The sequence below is a fragment of the Suricata suricatta genome, chromosome 3, assembly GCF_006229205.1.
Source record: "Suricata suricatta isolate VVHF042 chromosome 3, meerkat_22Aug2017_6uvM2_HiC, whole genome shotgun sequence".
Taxonomy (NCBI): domain Eukaryota; kingdom Metazoa; phylum Chordata; class Mammalia; order Carnivora; family Herpestidae; genus Suricata; species Suricata suricatta.
Window position 1 is genome coordinate 60,224,934 of NC_043702.1, and position 17,012 is coordinate 60,241,945.

The following is a 17,012-nucleotide window of genomic DNA, read 5'->3' on the forward strand; positions in this document are numbered from 1 at the left end:
CATCCCTACTGCTGTCTTCTATGTATCAGTTCAATCCACTCAAACCAGCTCCGGTGGGAACCTGGCCAACCACAGCTCAGGACTCATCACTATGGCTGGGGATGAGATGCTATGATGGCCCAAGTGTAGGTGTCCCTGTCGGGAGGGAGTTAGGGCATCAGTACAGACACCGTCTTGGCAAGAACTAGAGAGCTACATCCACTATCATCTAAGAAAAATGAAGCTGTATTTATAGAGTGTCAGACACTTTCATGCTAACAGAATGGGTGTTTCTGGGTGCTTTGCATGGGAGGGGTGGAGGAGGTAGGGGGATTGTCTAGGGAAGAGCCGGTCTACTCCTGGCTGATTCAGCACCTGACTGCATCACATAGAGCAGGAGCTCCTCTGCAGGCTACACTGGCCAGCGCAGGCTGCCACAGTGAGTCGCCACATTGGGTGGCTTCAACACTGGAGTTGTTTCTTACCTTTGTGGAGGCTGGAAGTCCGAGATCAGGATGCCAGTGTGGTCGGCTTCCAGTATAGGCTCGCGTGCTCTTTCTTGCAGATGCTGCTTTCTGTGTCCTCACTCAGGTAGGGAAAGAGAAAGGTCTTCGGTGTCTCTTACAAGGAAACTAATCCTATCTAATCAGAGGCCTATAACCTCATTATCCTGAATTACTTCGATAAGGCATCTCTACCGTCACAATGGCGATAAGGGCTTCAGCCTATGAATTTGGGGGGAGACAAACATTCATTCCTTAACACCAACATTTATGTACATGAATGAGGGGGATAAAAAGGCTAATGTGCTTTTCAGCAAGTTCTCTAGATGTTGACCTTTTTCGTTGTAGCTCAAAACTAAAAACATGACTTGTGAGAAACATTAACTTTAAGATTTGGATACTTAGAATCCTTTTAATTAAGTATTAATCTCAAAATCATCTATTTAAAATCAATCACAAAATATAATTACAACAAGTTGTAATTATTTTGCAAAATAGTGCTGGCCTTCCCAAAGCAATGGCCTGCATTTAATTATAGTACAATATTTTTCACTCATACTACGGTGATTTGGAATTTGGGGGTAATTCTGATGTAAATGTTTACCTTACCCTCCTTAATCTTTTCCTGTGTGCACAAAGCAATAGCAAAAACAAAATCTTACAGAAAATCGAAGCAGCAAATTAAATGCCTCAAATCATAAACTATTTTCAAGACATTACAAGCACCTGTGGAACGCTTTTCCATAAAAGTAACGAATGCCATCATCTTTCTTAAAAAGGTATACTGGATGTACAAATGAAATGCTGGCCTTGAAAAAATTAAAATAATCAGATGTGATCCATGATCTCAAAATTATATATACTACATATATATAAATAAATGACAAAATTCCTTAAATGTGGCAGTGGGAGTTTTACTGTGGCTGAAGCAGTCAAGAAAGAATTCCCAGAGGCTGGACCGAATCAGGATTTCATAGGAGTTAGATAACCTAAAAGCAGGGGAAGGAGATTTAAATTGTTTTCATCTATTCCCTAAAACAGATCTCTAAAGAGCTATGGAGCATCACATTACTGGTCCAGCTAAGTGTTCTTGAAAGCAATCAAATAGTCTATAATTTAATTACAGATTGGAATAGTCTATAATTCTGTGGTTTCACTAATTCTGACTATCCTTTGACTCACTCAGCCCAAATTCAAGCAGTTTTACCACATATACTGTGATTTACTTATTTTTATTGAAAACACAAAGTCATAATAAGGAAAAACACTTAAATAAATTAAAAACCATTCCACATTCCCCCCACGCTAACACAATGGATTTCAGTTTGCATATTACCTTCTACATGCGAAAAGATTTTATGAAGTCACAATCATAGTGCGCATTCTCTTTTATATTGTGCTTATTTTACTTACCATCTCACAGACATATCCATGTTTTTACAGTCTTCCAAATAATTATTCTAGTGGCAGTATAATACTTCACTATTTTATTAGCCCACTTTCTTCTTTCACATGTAGACTATTTCCAATTCTTTGCTATTATAAATAATGCAGACATAAACATCTCCATGCATTTATCTTTGTTTTGTTTTTATATTATTCTTTAGGGTAATAGGAGTAGAACTTATGGGACAAAGATATGGTCATTTTGGGGGCTCCCTCTATGTAGTACCATATTGCATTCCCAAAGGGTTATGTCTATTTAAAATGCCATCTGAAATGAATGCATTAAACAGTTTCTTACAAAAAATCGAAAGCATTAAGTAGTTTTCAACTTCCACATTTAAAGTTAAAAATAACTACTGTCTTTTTAAAAGAATGAAGAGTGTGGATAGATGGTCTAACAAATCACTAAAAGTTCAGATAACTTCAGCAATGCTTCCCAACTTGTCTGAAGTTTTGGCACACACAGAAAGTAATACTGTAGGCACATTGGGGAAAGTGGACAAAAGTGTTTTTGTCCAGAAGCTCCAGCTACCCAGGCTACTTCTGGCTGCCCTAAGGATTATGGGGCCCCACATCTAGGCACATCTATGACTCAAAGTGCATGGGTCATGAAGCGCGAATCGAGGAGAGGTTAAGTGACTCGATTCAAGTTACAAAAATCTAGTTAGTGGCACAGCTGGGAAATGAATGCAAATTTCTTCTCATCAATATATTTTCTACTATGTCACAACTGTTCTACATGCTTTCTGGCTCTAAAATTCAATTTCATATGCAGATATGTATCTATACTTAAGAATAAAGAGGATTTCCTAGCATGCTTGAACTAAAGACACTTAAACTAGCAATTTACATTAAAGCCGAAAATTAAAAGTAGCTCTTAGCATCAGCAAATATTTGATGATATTCTCTGCAACTTTTCAGATGTGCCATTCTTTCAAATTTAGTTTGTAAACTCTGAATAATAATCATTTGCACAGTATCTTGTATACTTCTCACGGTCACTGACTAAAGAAGAACAATAAATTATGCACGCTAAGAAGAAAAGAAGACTTAAAGTCCGTCCACATTCTAAATCAGTCTAATGGTGAAAAAAAAAGTTGTTTTAAAGTGTTGATTTTGTAGGGGTAGAGAAGACTCCCCCCTTAAATATCAAATTGCTTGCTAGCTATACAGAGCCTTAATATGCACTAGTACATTACAGGGTCATAAGAGACATTTCATTCCACAGAACGATTCTGACCTATACCCAGTGTCGATGCTACGAGGAGAAAAAGTCACTATAAAGGTATTTCACCGTCTACCAAGTGTCCGACATTCCATACTACCTTCGAAAAGCAGACATTATAGGCTGTAAACCTTACTGATTCAACTGTAAATATACATAGGATTTTTCTTGACCATTAATCACTGCATTAAAGTGAAGAGTGGGGGTTAGGCATGGGAATTTGCCCATTATGTGCCAGACCACAATAATAAGTAAGGAACTCCAAACCCCGAATTCTTTTTCTTTTCTCACTACACAGTGATTACTTGGTCATTTCTATGGATACAGTCAGACATTATACACACAAACACAGCCATGGGACCGCATAGCACTTGGAAGATTGCCCACTATTTCCCACTTATTAAGATCTGGATCATATTTCTCAATGCTCTGAAGATAAGTTCCTTTTGAGTAGGAATATCCCCCAGTGACATAAATACATCCGTTCATGATGACGGCACCACATTCCATCCTCCTTTCCATCATGGGAGCGATTTCTCTCCATTCATTTTGTTCAGGGTCATAGCACTCCGTGATTGTAGTTTGTCCACCAACTAGATAGAGCTTATTTTCAAATGGAACTGAGCACAATCCATACTCTATTAAGAAGAAAAAAGCAAATTTTTATTAGGATAACAAACAAAAGAGACCCTTTAGGGTGATGATATAATAATCCCTTACAAGGCAGTGGACAAAAATAGAATAATCTTGACATTTTGATTCCTCTACCACAACACTGAGCCTTGACATCCATCCCCTGTCACCTGATTCAGATTGCCTGTCCCCGTCATTCTCTCTCAGGTAATTCTTTCTTAATCTGACTTTGCAGGATGCCAGGAAGAAGCTTATCTTCAGACCCTTCTGGGAATTTCCCAGCACAGACACCTTTCATTCTATATCCACGTTAACAGTTGTTCCGATGTGAAGACTTACGAGGTACTAGCGCAGGTTCCTTCACACCTTAGCAGCCATCTCTACCACCACCCCCGTCATCTGTAGTGGCTGTAGCCATGGGGATGCATGGATGACCCGGCCTGCCTCTCTCACAGTGCTCATCAAGTTAAGGACACAAGGAGTTAGAGAAGCACAACCTGATTAGTGGGGAACTACAGTCTATCATCTTTTTTATTTTTAAAAATTTAAAAAAATGTTTATTTACTTTGGGGGGCAGGGGCAGAGAGAAGGAGACAGAATAAAAAGGCTATCCAGGCTAATCCAGGCTATCAGCACAGAGCCTGACGTGGGGCTCAAACACACGAAATGGGAGATCATGCCTGAGCCTAAGTCGGACGCTTAACCGACTGAGCCACCCAGGTGCCCCTACAGTGTATCATCTTAAGAGTCCATGAATGATGCTAAAGGCAGAGAGCTTCTGTGTGAGAGCTGGGTCCCCAGCTGGGAGTCTGCCTCTAGGGGGCAAGCCCTCCAGGCTGTTTTAATTTTTCCCATTTTATGTATCTCCCCCTCTACACGCAAACCTGCTGGCTCTTCAAGGCATCAGGCTCTTTTGCAATCTCACTTCCTCTCCCCTCCCAGGTCTCTGACTAGGGAGAGGCAAGTGAGGGGCCTAGAGTGCAAAACACAGGGCCGCTCTGCTCTCACTTACCGTGAAACTCCTCCAGTTCTGTTCCTTGAGGGAGCGTCTCTCCTGCCTCACCCTGGTCCCAGGCATGCTGAGTTCCAGGCTTCCTCCACATCCCTATTTCTAGCACCACTACTGGCCTATGAGTTCATTCTCTGGGAGTAGCAACCAGAGGATTACACTTAAATACTTCTGGCTGCAGGATTTGTCAGGGGCACTAATGTTACAGCAAATAAATGAAGACTCAGTTTGCTTTTGCCGAGCTAGCCTTCGTCTAGAAACACACCTCTTCCCAGGTCTTTGCACAGCTGCCTCCCTCTTGTCATCCAGGTCTCACCTTATGGTCATCTCCTGGAGAACATTAAGTTCTCCACACCACTTCTCATTATCTGATGTCTCTCCTTTACTGTTCCTCTACCCTCTCCAGCATAGGACCTGTGTCCTGCCCACTACTCCATCCCAGCTTAAGAACAGCAAGTGTTTGGAATCTTGTAAGGCCTCAATAAAAGGTGGTTGGATCAATAAATTAATTGTACTTTGTAACCTCTGTACCTAAATATGCACTCCCATTATTTTGTGGGGGGGGAAAGTTTATTAATCCCTCTTTAGAAAGAGAGAATATACAATCAAAAAATGTGATTTCCCCTTTAAGAATGCAAGTACATTCTTATCAGTAAAGTTTCTGCTACCTAGGTTGTGAAGGTCAAGGAAAAATCTCAGATGGGCATTTGTGCTTTGCTATTTTCAAGTATCTGACATCCAGAAAAATAAGAATTCTTCCACCTCTAAAAACCCCATTTGTTACTTTCCAGTTATATACATGCAGAATTTTTATAGAATTTAGTTATTTCAATATGTGTGAAATTATAGAAATCATTCCATCGTGAAAATTAATGGTGATTCATAAATTTTATCTGTTGGTGTTAAGTGATTCAACAATGAGTTTACTAGGCCTTTCTTAAATTTCAAAGTTTACAAAAAATCCTCAATGTGTGGTTTGTATGTAGAGAATAGTATTGTAAGAAGGCCCTGGGTGGCTCAATCAGGTGGGCATCTGACTCTTGATTTCAGCTCTGGTCATGATCTCACAGTTCATGGGTTTGGACCCTGTATCAGGCTCTAGTGCTGACAGTGTGGAATCTTCTTGGGATTTTCTCTCTTCCTCTCTCTTTCTCTGTCCCTCCCCTGCTTGTGCTCTCTCTCTCCCTCTCAAAATAAATAAATTAAAAAAAATTTTTAAATGCTTATTTTTATTTTTGAAGGAAAGAGAGAGTGAGCAGGAGAGGGGCAGAGAGCAAGGGAGACACAGAATCTGAAGCAAGCTCCAGACTCTGAGCTGTCAGCACAGAGCCTGATGTGGGGCTCAAACTCACAAGCTGTGAGGTCATGACCTAAGCCAATGTCGGATGCCCAACCAACTGAACCACCCATCAAATAAATAAACTTAAAATAATTTTTTAAAAGTATCTCAATCTTCCTATAGCAGGAAAAATGTCTAAGATAAGGTGATTCCTGGGTTTTTTCCTGTTACCCAAATACAACATAATGTTCTATTAATGCTGATGGAAACCTTCTTCTCAGCTGTAACTGCCTTTTATGCCTGTTGGTCACTCTACAAAGTACTGAGCCTGAGCAACTGTGCCTTGTTTATTGAGCTCCCAACACTATCCATTACTATATGTTGCATAACACTATACACAACATGTGGGAAACACTCAGCAAGCCTCTGTTGGACCAATGAGCGAATGAACAATTTCAAACTAAGTATAAGAATGGTACCATCTGTCATGGCTCAAAAAGTTTACACACAAATATTCACTATAAATACACAGCAGCCTGTGTTTAGTGTTCCCTGAATGTTATGAATAAAGACATGTGGGGCTCAGAGACAACCACAACATTTTCAGGTATTCAATATACACTGAAATGGTTTAGAATTTTTTTCCTAAGGTTTTTCTCACTGAAAAGACCTGTAAAGCTTATGTAATCTAACCTCTTTATTTTACTAGAAAGTAAAACCCAAGAGCTTAAGCCACTGCCCAAGAGCAGTCATGTGACTAAATGGCGGAGCCAGGAGAGAACTCCTTCCCCACCTGATGAGGGTCTCCACAGGTTTTTGTTCTTTATCGCGTCCTGCGTCTTCCTTGTTCTTCCCACACTCTTCTTTCCCACCTCATCCCGTAACTAGTGCTGGTTCCCAAGACTCTGTCCACAGCTGTACTTAGTCCCATCCTCACAGGGCACCTCAACCATCTCCACACCCACAGTCATCACCTCCAAGCAAATGACACCCAGATCACTAAGGTCGGCCACACTCTTCCTCCTGGGCCGGACCACACTTCCCATTGCCTGCTGGACAACTCTTCTGGGTGACGCAACCAGTCCTTCACAGTTAACTACAAAACCGAGTTCCAACCCAGCTGCCCTCCTCCCTTCCCACCAGCTCCTCCTCCACCTCTCCCCACGGCGAATCCTATCATTCCTCAAATTGACCCGTTTTCCCGTCCTACCGCTTTAGGCTTTCAGCATTTCTCACAGGGGCTATTATAATAGTTTCAGCAGACTTCTCTGGTGTCTTTCTCCTAATCTATCCTAAAAAGCTCTAAAACCTTTGGTAGTTCACCATTTTTCAAATTCTCCTGACTGCTATTCAAAGCGGTTGAATATTACATGCTCCTCAACTGAACTCTCCCATCCGATCTCTCATTCTACCCTCTCACACCCCATCACATACATCCACTCCCAAGTTCTGGAATAGACCTGGAACTTGCCCTCCTGCCTCCCATCACCGACTAACTTCCTTCCTGAAAAAATACCTTAATTGTATCCATTCTTTAAGGACTACATCCTCACAATAACTCCTAGAAGCCTTCTAAGATTTCCAGATTTCCCTTAAATTATTCTCAAGCTCTTTCTACCCTCAATTTCAATAGCACTTATTTCTGTGACTCTCTTGTATTCTTATTAGGTATGTATATTAGCTACCAGATTCTGAGCTCCTGTAGCAGTAGAGACTCGCTTTTAACCATCTTTGCATCTTACATAATAACTAGAATGGTATCTTTCCTGAGGTAAGGTCTCAGTAAATGTTATCTTTAATGGAGTTAGAGTCCCTTGTTTTTTAACTATACAAAATCACCACCCTCAAAGGCACTAAGAAAAATATAACATTTATAGTACCTTTAAAAAATAAGAATAATCATGATTTATTTGCAGTTTAAGGTACAGATCTGTAAGGTAGACTTGAGACTGACATTTTTAAGTTCCTCAGGAGGTGCTCCTCAAGTGCGCAAGAAGCACACCTTGCCACGGTTCAGAAGAGGCAGGTCCCGTGCTTTCAAGGGCTCCGGAGCCAACAGACAGGTTGGATGAAGCAGGTGGGGGTAAGTACAGCAATGGCTCCGGTCCATGATGCGATGGGGATGGGAGCGAATGGTGAAATGGAGCAGAGAAGTGCCATCTAAAAGGGAACGGCCACTACTTGGCTTCAATGATTGCGGACAGAAAAGAATGTGGTCCGAGGTTGCTGTGATTTTTCTAAAGGCCAGAGATCATGATTTTTACTTGAGAGCTCCTGAATTTTAAATACTGGTAGCAAGTCAGTTAAAAATATTTTAAACACTGGAAGCCAAAAAGAACATATGAGGCAGGGTGCTAATTTGCTACCTTTGTTTCTTATATTACATCACATATTATGTTCAATATAAGGCAAAACTTTACACACAAAATTATACGTTCCCATGGATTTGCACTCTAATTTAATATTTATTTCTGACTGATTTTTCAGTTGGCCATGGATTTTCATGTTTTGGCTTATATCTCATTGCCTTTTAGACTCCCTTTAAGCAGTTAACAAGCTATATGCAATTTAAATATGTTACAGGAGGGGTGCCTGGGTGGCTCAGTCGGTTAAGCCTCCGACTTCGGCTCAGGTCAGATCTCACGTTCGTGGGTTCAAGCCCCACATCAGGCTCTGTGCTGACAGCTAGCTCAGAGCCTGGAGCCTGCTTCTGGTTCTGTGTCTCCTTCTCTCTCTGCCCCTCCCCCTCTCATGCTCTGTCTCTCTCTGTATCAGAAATAAATAAAAAATTAAAAAAAAAATAAATAAATATGTTACAGGACATTTATTTTTAAAGGAACTCTTTCATGAAATCTCTATTAAATTTGTAATGTAAAAACTTGCCCTCTAATTTGTTAAGCTAAGTTTTCATACATTGGATTTTCTTTGTAAAGATGTCAAAGTAATATCTAGCTGATAAGGTTAACATGAGGATCAAATGAGATAACTGTGCAATTGTTAAGAACATGGCCTCCCAGCCAGATTGCCTGGATTTGAACCTCACCTCTAATAAGCACTAGCTAGCTGACCTTGGGCAATTCATTTACCATCTCTGTGCCTCAGTGGCCTGCAAAATGAGATAGCAGTAATACCTAGCTCACCAGACTGCTGTGAGGTTTAAATAGATTAAGACACGAAAAATTATGGGAATAGTTAGTGCCTGATACATACTTACTAAATAAGAGTTAGCTATTACTCTATATGAGCTGGTATTACTACTTTCCATTATAATTTCATTGGTCATAACAGAAAGCGGTGGGGAGGCTGAGATAATACATGTGGGCTAGTAGGAGACATGTCTTCAGAGCCAGGACAGCCTGTGGCCGGAAGTCTCTTGTTATGCAAAGCCCATGACATACGGATATGCAGCACCAGACTCCGTGCATTTCACTGAACCTGCCAGATGAAATGCACATTGTATGGGTGGACAGAGTTGCACTGGTCAGAAGTAAGAGAGCCTGCTCCCTTCAGGAGAGACAGTTTGCGCAGTGGCTATAGCACAGACTGTACAATCAGACTGCTTAAATGAATCCTGGTCCGCCACTTCCAAAGTGTGTGACCTTATCTTTCCTAGCCTCCATTTCTAAATATGTAAATAAGGGTGAACAATACCTACTCATAAGGTTATAGATGGAATTTAAGGTAATATTACACGTAAAGTGCTTAGTCAGTAGCTTAGTCTATAGCTGATCTATAGAAAGTGTTCAAGAAGGTTAACTATATTGCTGATGTATAGGGGCACAGGTACCCCAATGTTCACAGCAGCACTTTCAACAGTAGCCAAATCATGGAAAGAGCTTAAATGTCCATCAACTAATGAATGGATCAAGAAGATGTGGTTTATATATACAATGGAATACTACATGGCAATGAGAAAGAATGAAATCTGGCCATTCGTAGCAATGTGGATGGACCTTGAGGGTGTCATGCTAAGTGAAACAAGTGAGGCAGAGAAGGACAGATACCATATGTTTGCACTCATAAGTGTAACAGGATGAACTTAGCAAAGGACTATGGGGGAGGGTAAGGGGAAAAACATTTGGGGAGAGGGAGGGAGGCAAACCATGAGAGACTCTTGAATACTGAAAACAAACTGAGGGTTGATGGGGGAGGGGAGAGGGAAAGGGGAGTGATGGGCATGGAGGAGGGCACTTGTCGGGATGAGTGCTGGGTGTTACATGGAAGCCACCTTGACAATAAAGTATAAAAGAAAAAAGAGATTAACTATTGCTATCACTCTCAAATGGTTCAAGCTTGTGAATCTCAATTATGCTCACCAGTGACTCATAGAAGCCTTATGCTATATGGAAAATCATTCAAAGTAGTATAGTGATATGGTGATATGAATCTTTCCTAATGAAAAATCTCAAACATGTGTCACAAAGAGACAAGTCAAAGAACAAAGGCACAGAAGGCAGATGGCTGGCCATTGCTTGTGGGCAGACCACATATCCCCTTCAAGATTGTTAAAGTAAGGCCAACATGGGGTCCTGCACATCACAGGAGTGAGTGCCTAACAATTACAAGAACCCAGAAAGAACAGACTTCTAAAAAGAAGAATCCATCTCCTGTTGAACTCAATCAATGGGCAATCTTCCTGACTGTTTGACAGATTAGTGCCTTTTAACTACCTATAAAAATTGTGTTTTATATAAAGCATATAAATGAAAGAAAGCACACAACAGAGGAATAGGAAACACAACAAAAGAACCTACAAAAATTTTTAAATTTAAGCCACAAAGGCTTCTTCAAATGTGTCATGTAAAAACATCAGGGAAAGCATCTGTAGATGTGATCTAATTCGAATTACCTGTGACTATGGTTAGATGGGCATATGAAAATTTCAAGCCTTTTAATTATACCCGTGGGCAGCCTACTATAAATCTCGCATTTTCTATTTCCAGGCCATTTTTAGCTGTACAACATGTACTATGTGAAACAGTATTTTATTACCTGGATGTGGACTGGAGGTGATCAGGCTCCATTCGTTGATATCTGAATTGTAGCTCTGGACCTTGTCATAGGTGCAGCTTCCTCTGTAGCCGCAGTGGCCGCCGATGATGTAGATGACCTCGTGTAAGACGCAGGCAGTTGCATTTCCCACGCCTGTGTGTTAATTAAAATCACACTGAATACTGGGCTAAGTTTATGGTTTCTGTTATTATCGATAGTAGATGCAAGGTCCTGTGCTAGGTGCTATGAGGGACAGAAGAATAAACAAGAGAAGGTCCTTGCACTGTCTTACAAGAGGGTGAGACACTTACACCAGCAGTTAGAACACGGTACAGAAACACCATGAACGGTCAGAGCAAAGAGATAGTGCTTTGAGGAGGGAAGTCATGACAGCAGGCGGCTGACTCTGACCTGGGCCCCCGTCAGTAGGACTGTGGCGGGTAGAGGTGAGAGGAAGCCATCCTAAGCAGAGGGCAAGGCAAGTGCTGAGGCTTAGTGGGCAATGTCGCGAGGCCCAAGCTGACGCCAGCACACGAAGGGCCGGTGGTAACACTTGGGACTGTTGTGTGGAAATTAAAGCTGACGTGGATTGAAACTGCACTGAAAGGAACCTGGCACCCAACTAAGAAATGTGGACTTCGTTCAGCAGGATTTTTAAGATCTTATTTAAGCAGAGGAAGGGAGAGACTACAAAAGACTAGGTATTGGCCCAGGTACAAAGTGCTGAGGGCCTGATTTAGAAAGGGCTTTGGGTATGGAGACAAGAGTCACAGATAAGCCTTGATGACCGACTGTGTCAGAAACAAACAAAACTGAGTCTGAGGTCTTAAGCTCAGAAAACCAGGAAACTCTGATGCCCTAGGAAAATGAGGAGGAAGAAATGAGTTCAGCAGGGAAGGAAGAAAGGAAGTGAGATGAAGCTCATTTGAGTTGAATATATTGGTTTAGTCTTTCAAACAACTTTTATTTACCACTGGTACACGCTCGGTGCAGTTCGATCTCCTTGTGCATTTCTACTCCAACACAAAAGTGACTTTATACGCAGGGCAGTTATGATAAGGGAGGGAAGAAAAGTCAGGAGCTCCTAAACTTAAGCCAAGTATTTATTTCTTCTCTGTACATCCCTAAACCAAAAAAGGAAATGAATTTGAAATTTGACGCTACCCAGTTTAAGTGCTCATCACCAGGGGAAGCTGCTAGTTCACTTCATGACTATAAAACAAAACAAACTAGGAACAAATGTTGCCCTTGCAGCTTAGAAAAATGAGAAACTTCAAACTCAAAACCAGTACAGCCAAAGCTGCACATGACAGACAGTGTTTCCCTTCCCAGGGACAATTAGTTACAAGCAGGAGTCAAAACTTCAAGATGAAAGTATAAATACAACTTTGACATTTCAAGCCCAGCTGGTTGGGGTTGGGGGCTTTCCTGTATGAGGGTCTCCCACTTACTCAAGGTAAAGGCAAAAACACATACTGCTTTCTTCACAGTGGACACATCATTGAAGCATTTTCTTTTCGGCAAGCATGTTTCAAATACGATTTAACAGGGGCACCTGGGTGGCTCAGTCACTTGAGGATCTGACTTCGGCTCAGGGCATGATGCTGAGGTTCGTGGGTTCGAGTCTCGCATCAAGCTCTGTGCTGACATGTCAGGGCCTAGAGCCTGCCTCAGATTCTGTGTCTCCCCTCTATCTGCCCTCCCCTGCTCACGCTCTGTCTCTCTCTCTCAAAAATAAATCAACATTAAAAAAACCTTTTTTTAATATGACAACAAAATTGCAGTAAAGTAATAAACTTTCATCTTCATAGAAATACACTCTTAACTAGGAAAGCACTCTTAACTAGGATAACATTATGAGATAATGTTATCTCATTATTAAGAAAGAGGCAGAAACTTTTCCAGGTTGACAGTAGCTGCTATAATATTTGAACTTTCTTTGTCTCTTTAGTAGGTGAGGAGTCATGACAACCTTCAAGAGCAGCCTGGGGAGGAGACCAGGAATCAGTGGTCAAGCTCGGGCAGAGTCCAAAACCACAAAACCAGAGCAGCAACAGTGGTGGGCCTTAAGCCACCTTCTCCTGCTCTGCCACCGACTGTGGCAAAACGTTCAGGCATGCAGAACAGGCATGATTTAATACGAAAGATACCTTTTTTAAGTTTATTTATTTATTTTGACAGAGAGAGAAACAGAGCGAGCAGAGGAGGGGCAGAGAGAGAGGGAGGGAGAGAATCCCAACCAGCTCCATGCTGTCAGTGCAGAGCCCAGCGGGAGGCTCGATCTAACCCAAGGTGAGTGTGACGCTTTAGAGTGGGATGCTTAACTGCCTGAGCCACCCAGTCGCCCCTAATATGAAAGATATTTTTGTTCTATCAAAGTTGACCCGTTATTCAATAATGACCTTCATTGTGATAATAATGAACAACAAATAATGACAGTAATACCTACAAAAATGATACCTAACACTTACTGAGCGTTTGCTCCAGACACTGTTCTACACGCTGCACGTGCATAAATTCATTTAATCCTCTCAAAACCCTAAGCTACTTAATGTTGTCACCCCCACTGTACAGAGCACGACACTGAGGACCAGGGAGATTAAACAATTTGCCTGAACACAGTAAGTGGAAAGTCGGGATGTGGACCCAGGCAGTTCGGCTTCAAAAGCAATGTGCCTGATCACAAGACCATCCGGCCTCTCAGGCTTCCTGCTTGTCATCCAGCGATCACACCGGGTCAGATTCCCAGGCCAGGTCAGATTCCCACACCCTCACTAGTGTTAAAAAAGAAACAGAAAAGCCTGGGAAGGAACATTTGGGATAAAATGAGACAAATTTAGTAACAACCTACCAGTTGTTTTTGTGCAACTCTCCAGCACAAATGACTAAATGTAATTAAGATTCCAGTTTAACTTTTTTGCCAGTGGGAGGGAAGGAGAGCAAGGCTAACAGAGTACTGCACACAGCAGAAAATACAGTGTTTATCAGACATTGAGACCCAACAGTGTGCCTGGCTGTGTGGACCACACGAGGGAGGGTATGGGATCTGCGCTATCTTTTACTCTATGAAACAAGACATGAATCACAAAAAAAACAGGGGGGGCGCTATCTGTCTCTAGTTTTTGAGAGCATGTAATTTGTTACACTCTGCAGGGACCAAACCTTTCAAAGTTTTAATGAAAGACCTTTTAAAAGAGAGATGACCAGATAACTAGAGGAAAAAAGCTGAATATTTAAAAGCAGGATTGAAAAGGATTCAATTTCAAAGGCAGGCAAGCAAGCAAGCAAAAAAAAAAAAAATTAAATATAAACTAATACAACTACCCAGCTTTCTCATTTAGCCTTTGACTTAAATATATATTCTTAAGACCTGAAGCAAGACCTAGGCTTGAAACAGGTTGTAGAGTAAGTAGAATGAGTTATACTGTTTTCTTATGATTTTTTCTAGTCTGAGTAGCATATTCTAATCACATAACCTCACATGAGTTGGGGACCGCTATACTATGCTTTTACCTGGGACATTCTGTTCACCATTATTTGTGTCATTTATTATAGTTCCTACGCAGCATTCCAAAAGTGATAAATTCTTTTAAAGTTATTTGCAAGATAATTTTTTTTGTTTTTTTGGTTTTTTTTTTAATATTTTATTTAGTTTTGATACAGAGAGAGACAGAGTATGAGAGGGGGAGGGGCAGAGAGAGAAGGAGACACAGAACCGGAAGCAGGCTCCAGGCTCTAAGCCAGTTGTCAGCACAGAGCCTGACGCGGGGCTCAAACCCACGAACGTGAGATCTGACCTGAGCTGAAGTCGGAGGCTTAACCGACTGAGCCACCCAGGCGCCCCTGCAAGATAATTTAGACCACTGGCCTTAACTTCAAACACTTAAAAAATATTGGGGCCTCTGGGTGACTCAGTCGATTAGGCATCCGACTCTTGGTTTCAGCTCAGGTCATGATCTGTTTCACGAGTTCAATCCGTCCATTGGGCTCTTTGCAGGCAGTGCAGAGTCTGCTTGGTATTCTCTTTCTCTACTTCTCTGTCTCTCCCGGACACACTGTCTCATCTTTCTCAAAATAAACTTAAAAAAAAACACTTAAAAATATAAAATAAGTATAATCTGTACTTACCTTTAATCATGTTTGCAATAGGAATCCATTTCTCTTTTAATGGATCATAGAACTCGGCCTCTTCTGCAGGAGCCCCTTTTCTGTAACCACCTAAAGCATAGACACAGCCGCCCAAGGTGACTGCACAGTGGTAATACCTGGCATTGAGCATTGGCAAACCTTCTGTCCATTCGTCGCTTTCACTGTTATAGATCCACACTGTGTCAAGAGCTTCTATATTATCTGTCCTATAACCCCCAGTTACATAAATGTTGGGTCCCAAACATGTAACACCATAGCTCTCCCTAGTATAGTCTGGTATTTCTGCTCCCTGAATCCAAACATTTGTCAGAGGATCCCATATATGAACCTCTGATAAAGGATGCCAGTAATAGCCTCCAATGATGTACATTGTGGCTGTGGACCTCTGGGAAATCTCTTTATGCAGGGGATTCAAAGCATTATATATTAGAGACCGAATCTTATTTTCGGTGAGGAGGCAGCTTCTTTGAAGACCTAAAGCTGTTTTTAAATACACTGGATCTATATCTATGTTTACATAGCTTAGTAGATTATACAGGCATTCAATTCGATTTTCTGCATCATGAGCAGTCCACTTGATAACAGGCTCTATGATAGCTTCTTCCTTCCAAACACTGAGATTCTTTCTGGACAATATAAAGAGAAACTTTTCAAGGCTGATTTCCAGAAATTCTTCTTGTTGCCACACTTCCTTAAACCTTGAACATAGAATTCTTCGAGATTCCTTCTCTAGTTCTGGACACACATGAAATTCTGCAAAGGAGTGCATGCCAATACAATTATCAATATCCAAGTGCCTTACTAAGAACTGCTCACAAGCTTTCTTTACTGAAAGGAACTGAAGCAGATCTGCTGCTTCAAGGAGGCTTTGAACATTTCTTTTAGTTATTTCAATTTGGGAAGTGTATGCATAATTCACAAGGCCTTCCAGAATATCATGGTGGATGCCAGAGATTTTTATTTTATTTTTAAATTTTTCTTTCATGTCAGCTGTGAACATTGCCTTAAAATAATTGCTGCAAGCAGCTAAAACAGCTCGGTGACAATGGAAGATAATGCCTGAAGGACACTGAAGGGTAATATCAGTAAATAATCCATCCAAGTAAAATGTTCTGAATGCATCCAGAAAATCCACTGGATGCGTGGTATCCTTGAAATGGTAAATATAATCTTCTTGTCCCTTGAGAGCCATGGCTGCAAAAAACGTGAAATAAACGTGTTTTCAATTTTGCATACTACCACAAATAATCAATCTAAACATGCCAATCCTTATGATGATTGTTTTGCATCGAATGTACTCTAAAACCGGCCTAAGTAACAAATGGAAAATGCGGATACACTATTTCGTCATTTATGTGGGGGTCAATCTAAATTCGGGGTCACTTTGAGGCCCCCAGAATTTTCAGTAGTCTTTAAAGAAAAAAAGGTTGACTTGCTACCCCATTCACCTAGTCTCCACAATCCGACCCGAGCTGGCGGTCCGAGAGAGAGAGCCCACGCTTGGCAAACCAAGTGTCCGAGGGGGCACCCCACTAGAGACCAGACTTTGGCCGTCTTGGCTCGGCCCCAATTCACTCTTTTTTACTAGCTCCTTCTCCTCTGCGAGTTGCCTGGAGGTGCCAAAAAAGGGGCGGTCGAAATGTAACTGGAAATGCAGAAATCCTGGAAAAGGAAACCTTGTACCTTTCTGCTTATGAAAGGAGTGAAAGGAAAGCTGCCGGGCCGCGATCCCTCCGTCCCCGCGCCCCCACCGCCGCGGGGCCGCAGGGCTTTCCGCGCGCCCCGCGCCTGGGCCCC

The 17,012-nt window shown here is 41.6% G+C and overlaps 1 protein-coding gene across 4 annotated transcripts in view; it reads right to left on the minus strand.

Moving 5' to 3' along the window:
- Nucleotides 1–1,695: 1,695 nt before the first annotated feature.
- LOC115287736 (kelch-like protein 23) overlaps nt 1,696–17,012 on the minus strand; it is a 36,525-nt gene continuing 21,208 nt past the window's right edge. For all 4 annotated transcript variants that reach the window (XM_029934419.1, XM_029934418.1, XM_029934417.1 and 1 more), the window contains 3 exons: nt 15,195–16,409; nt 11,067–11,219; nt 1,696–3,791 (listed from right to left, as the gene is read on the minus strand). In XM_029934419.1, the coding sequence (XP_029790279.1) occupies nt 3,481–3,791; nt 11,067–11,219; nt 15,195–16,407 (1,677 nt within the window). In that variant the 5' untranslated portion in view covers nt 16,408–16,409 and the 3' untranslated portion in view covers nt 1,696–3,480. The remainder of the gene's footprint in view (nt 3,792–11,066; nt 11,220–15,194; nt 16,410–17,012) is intronic.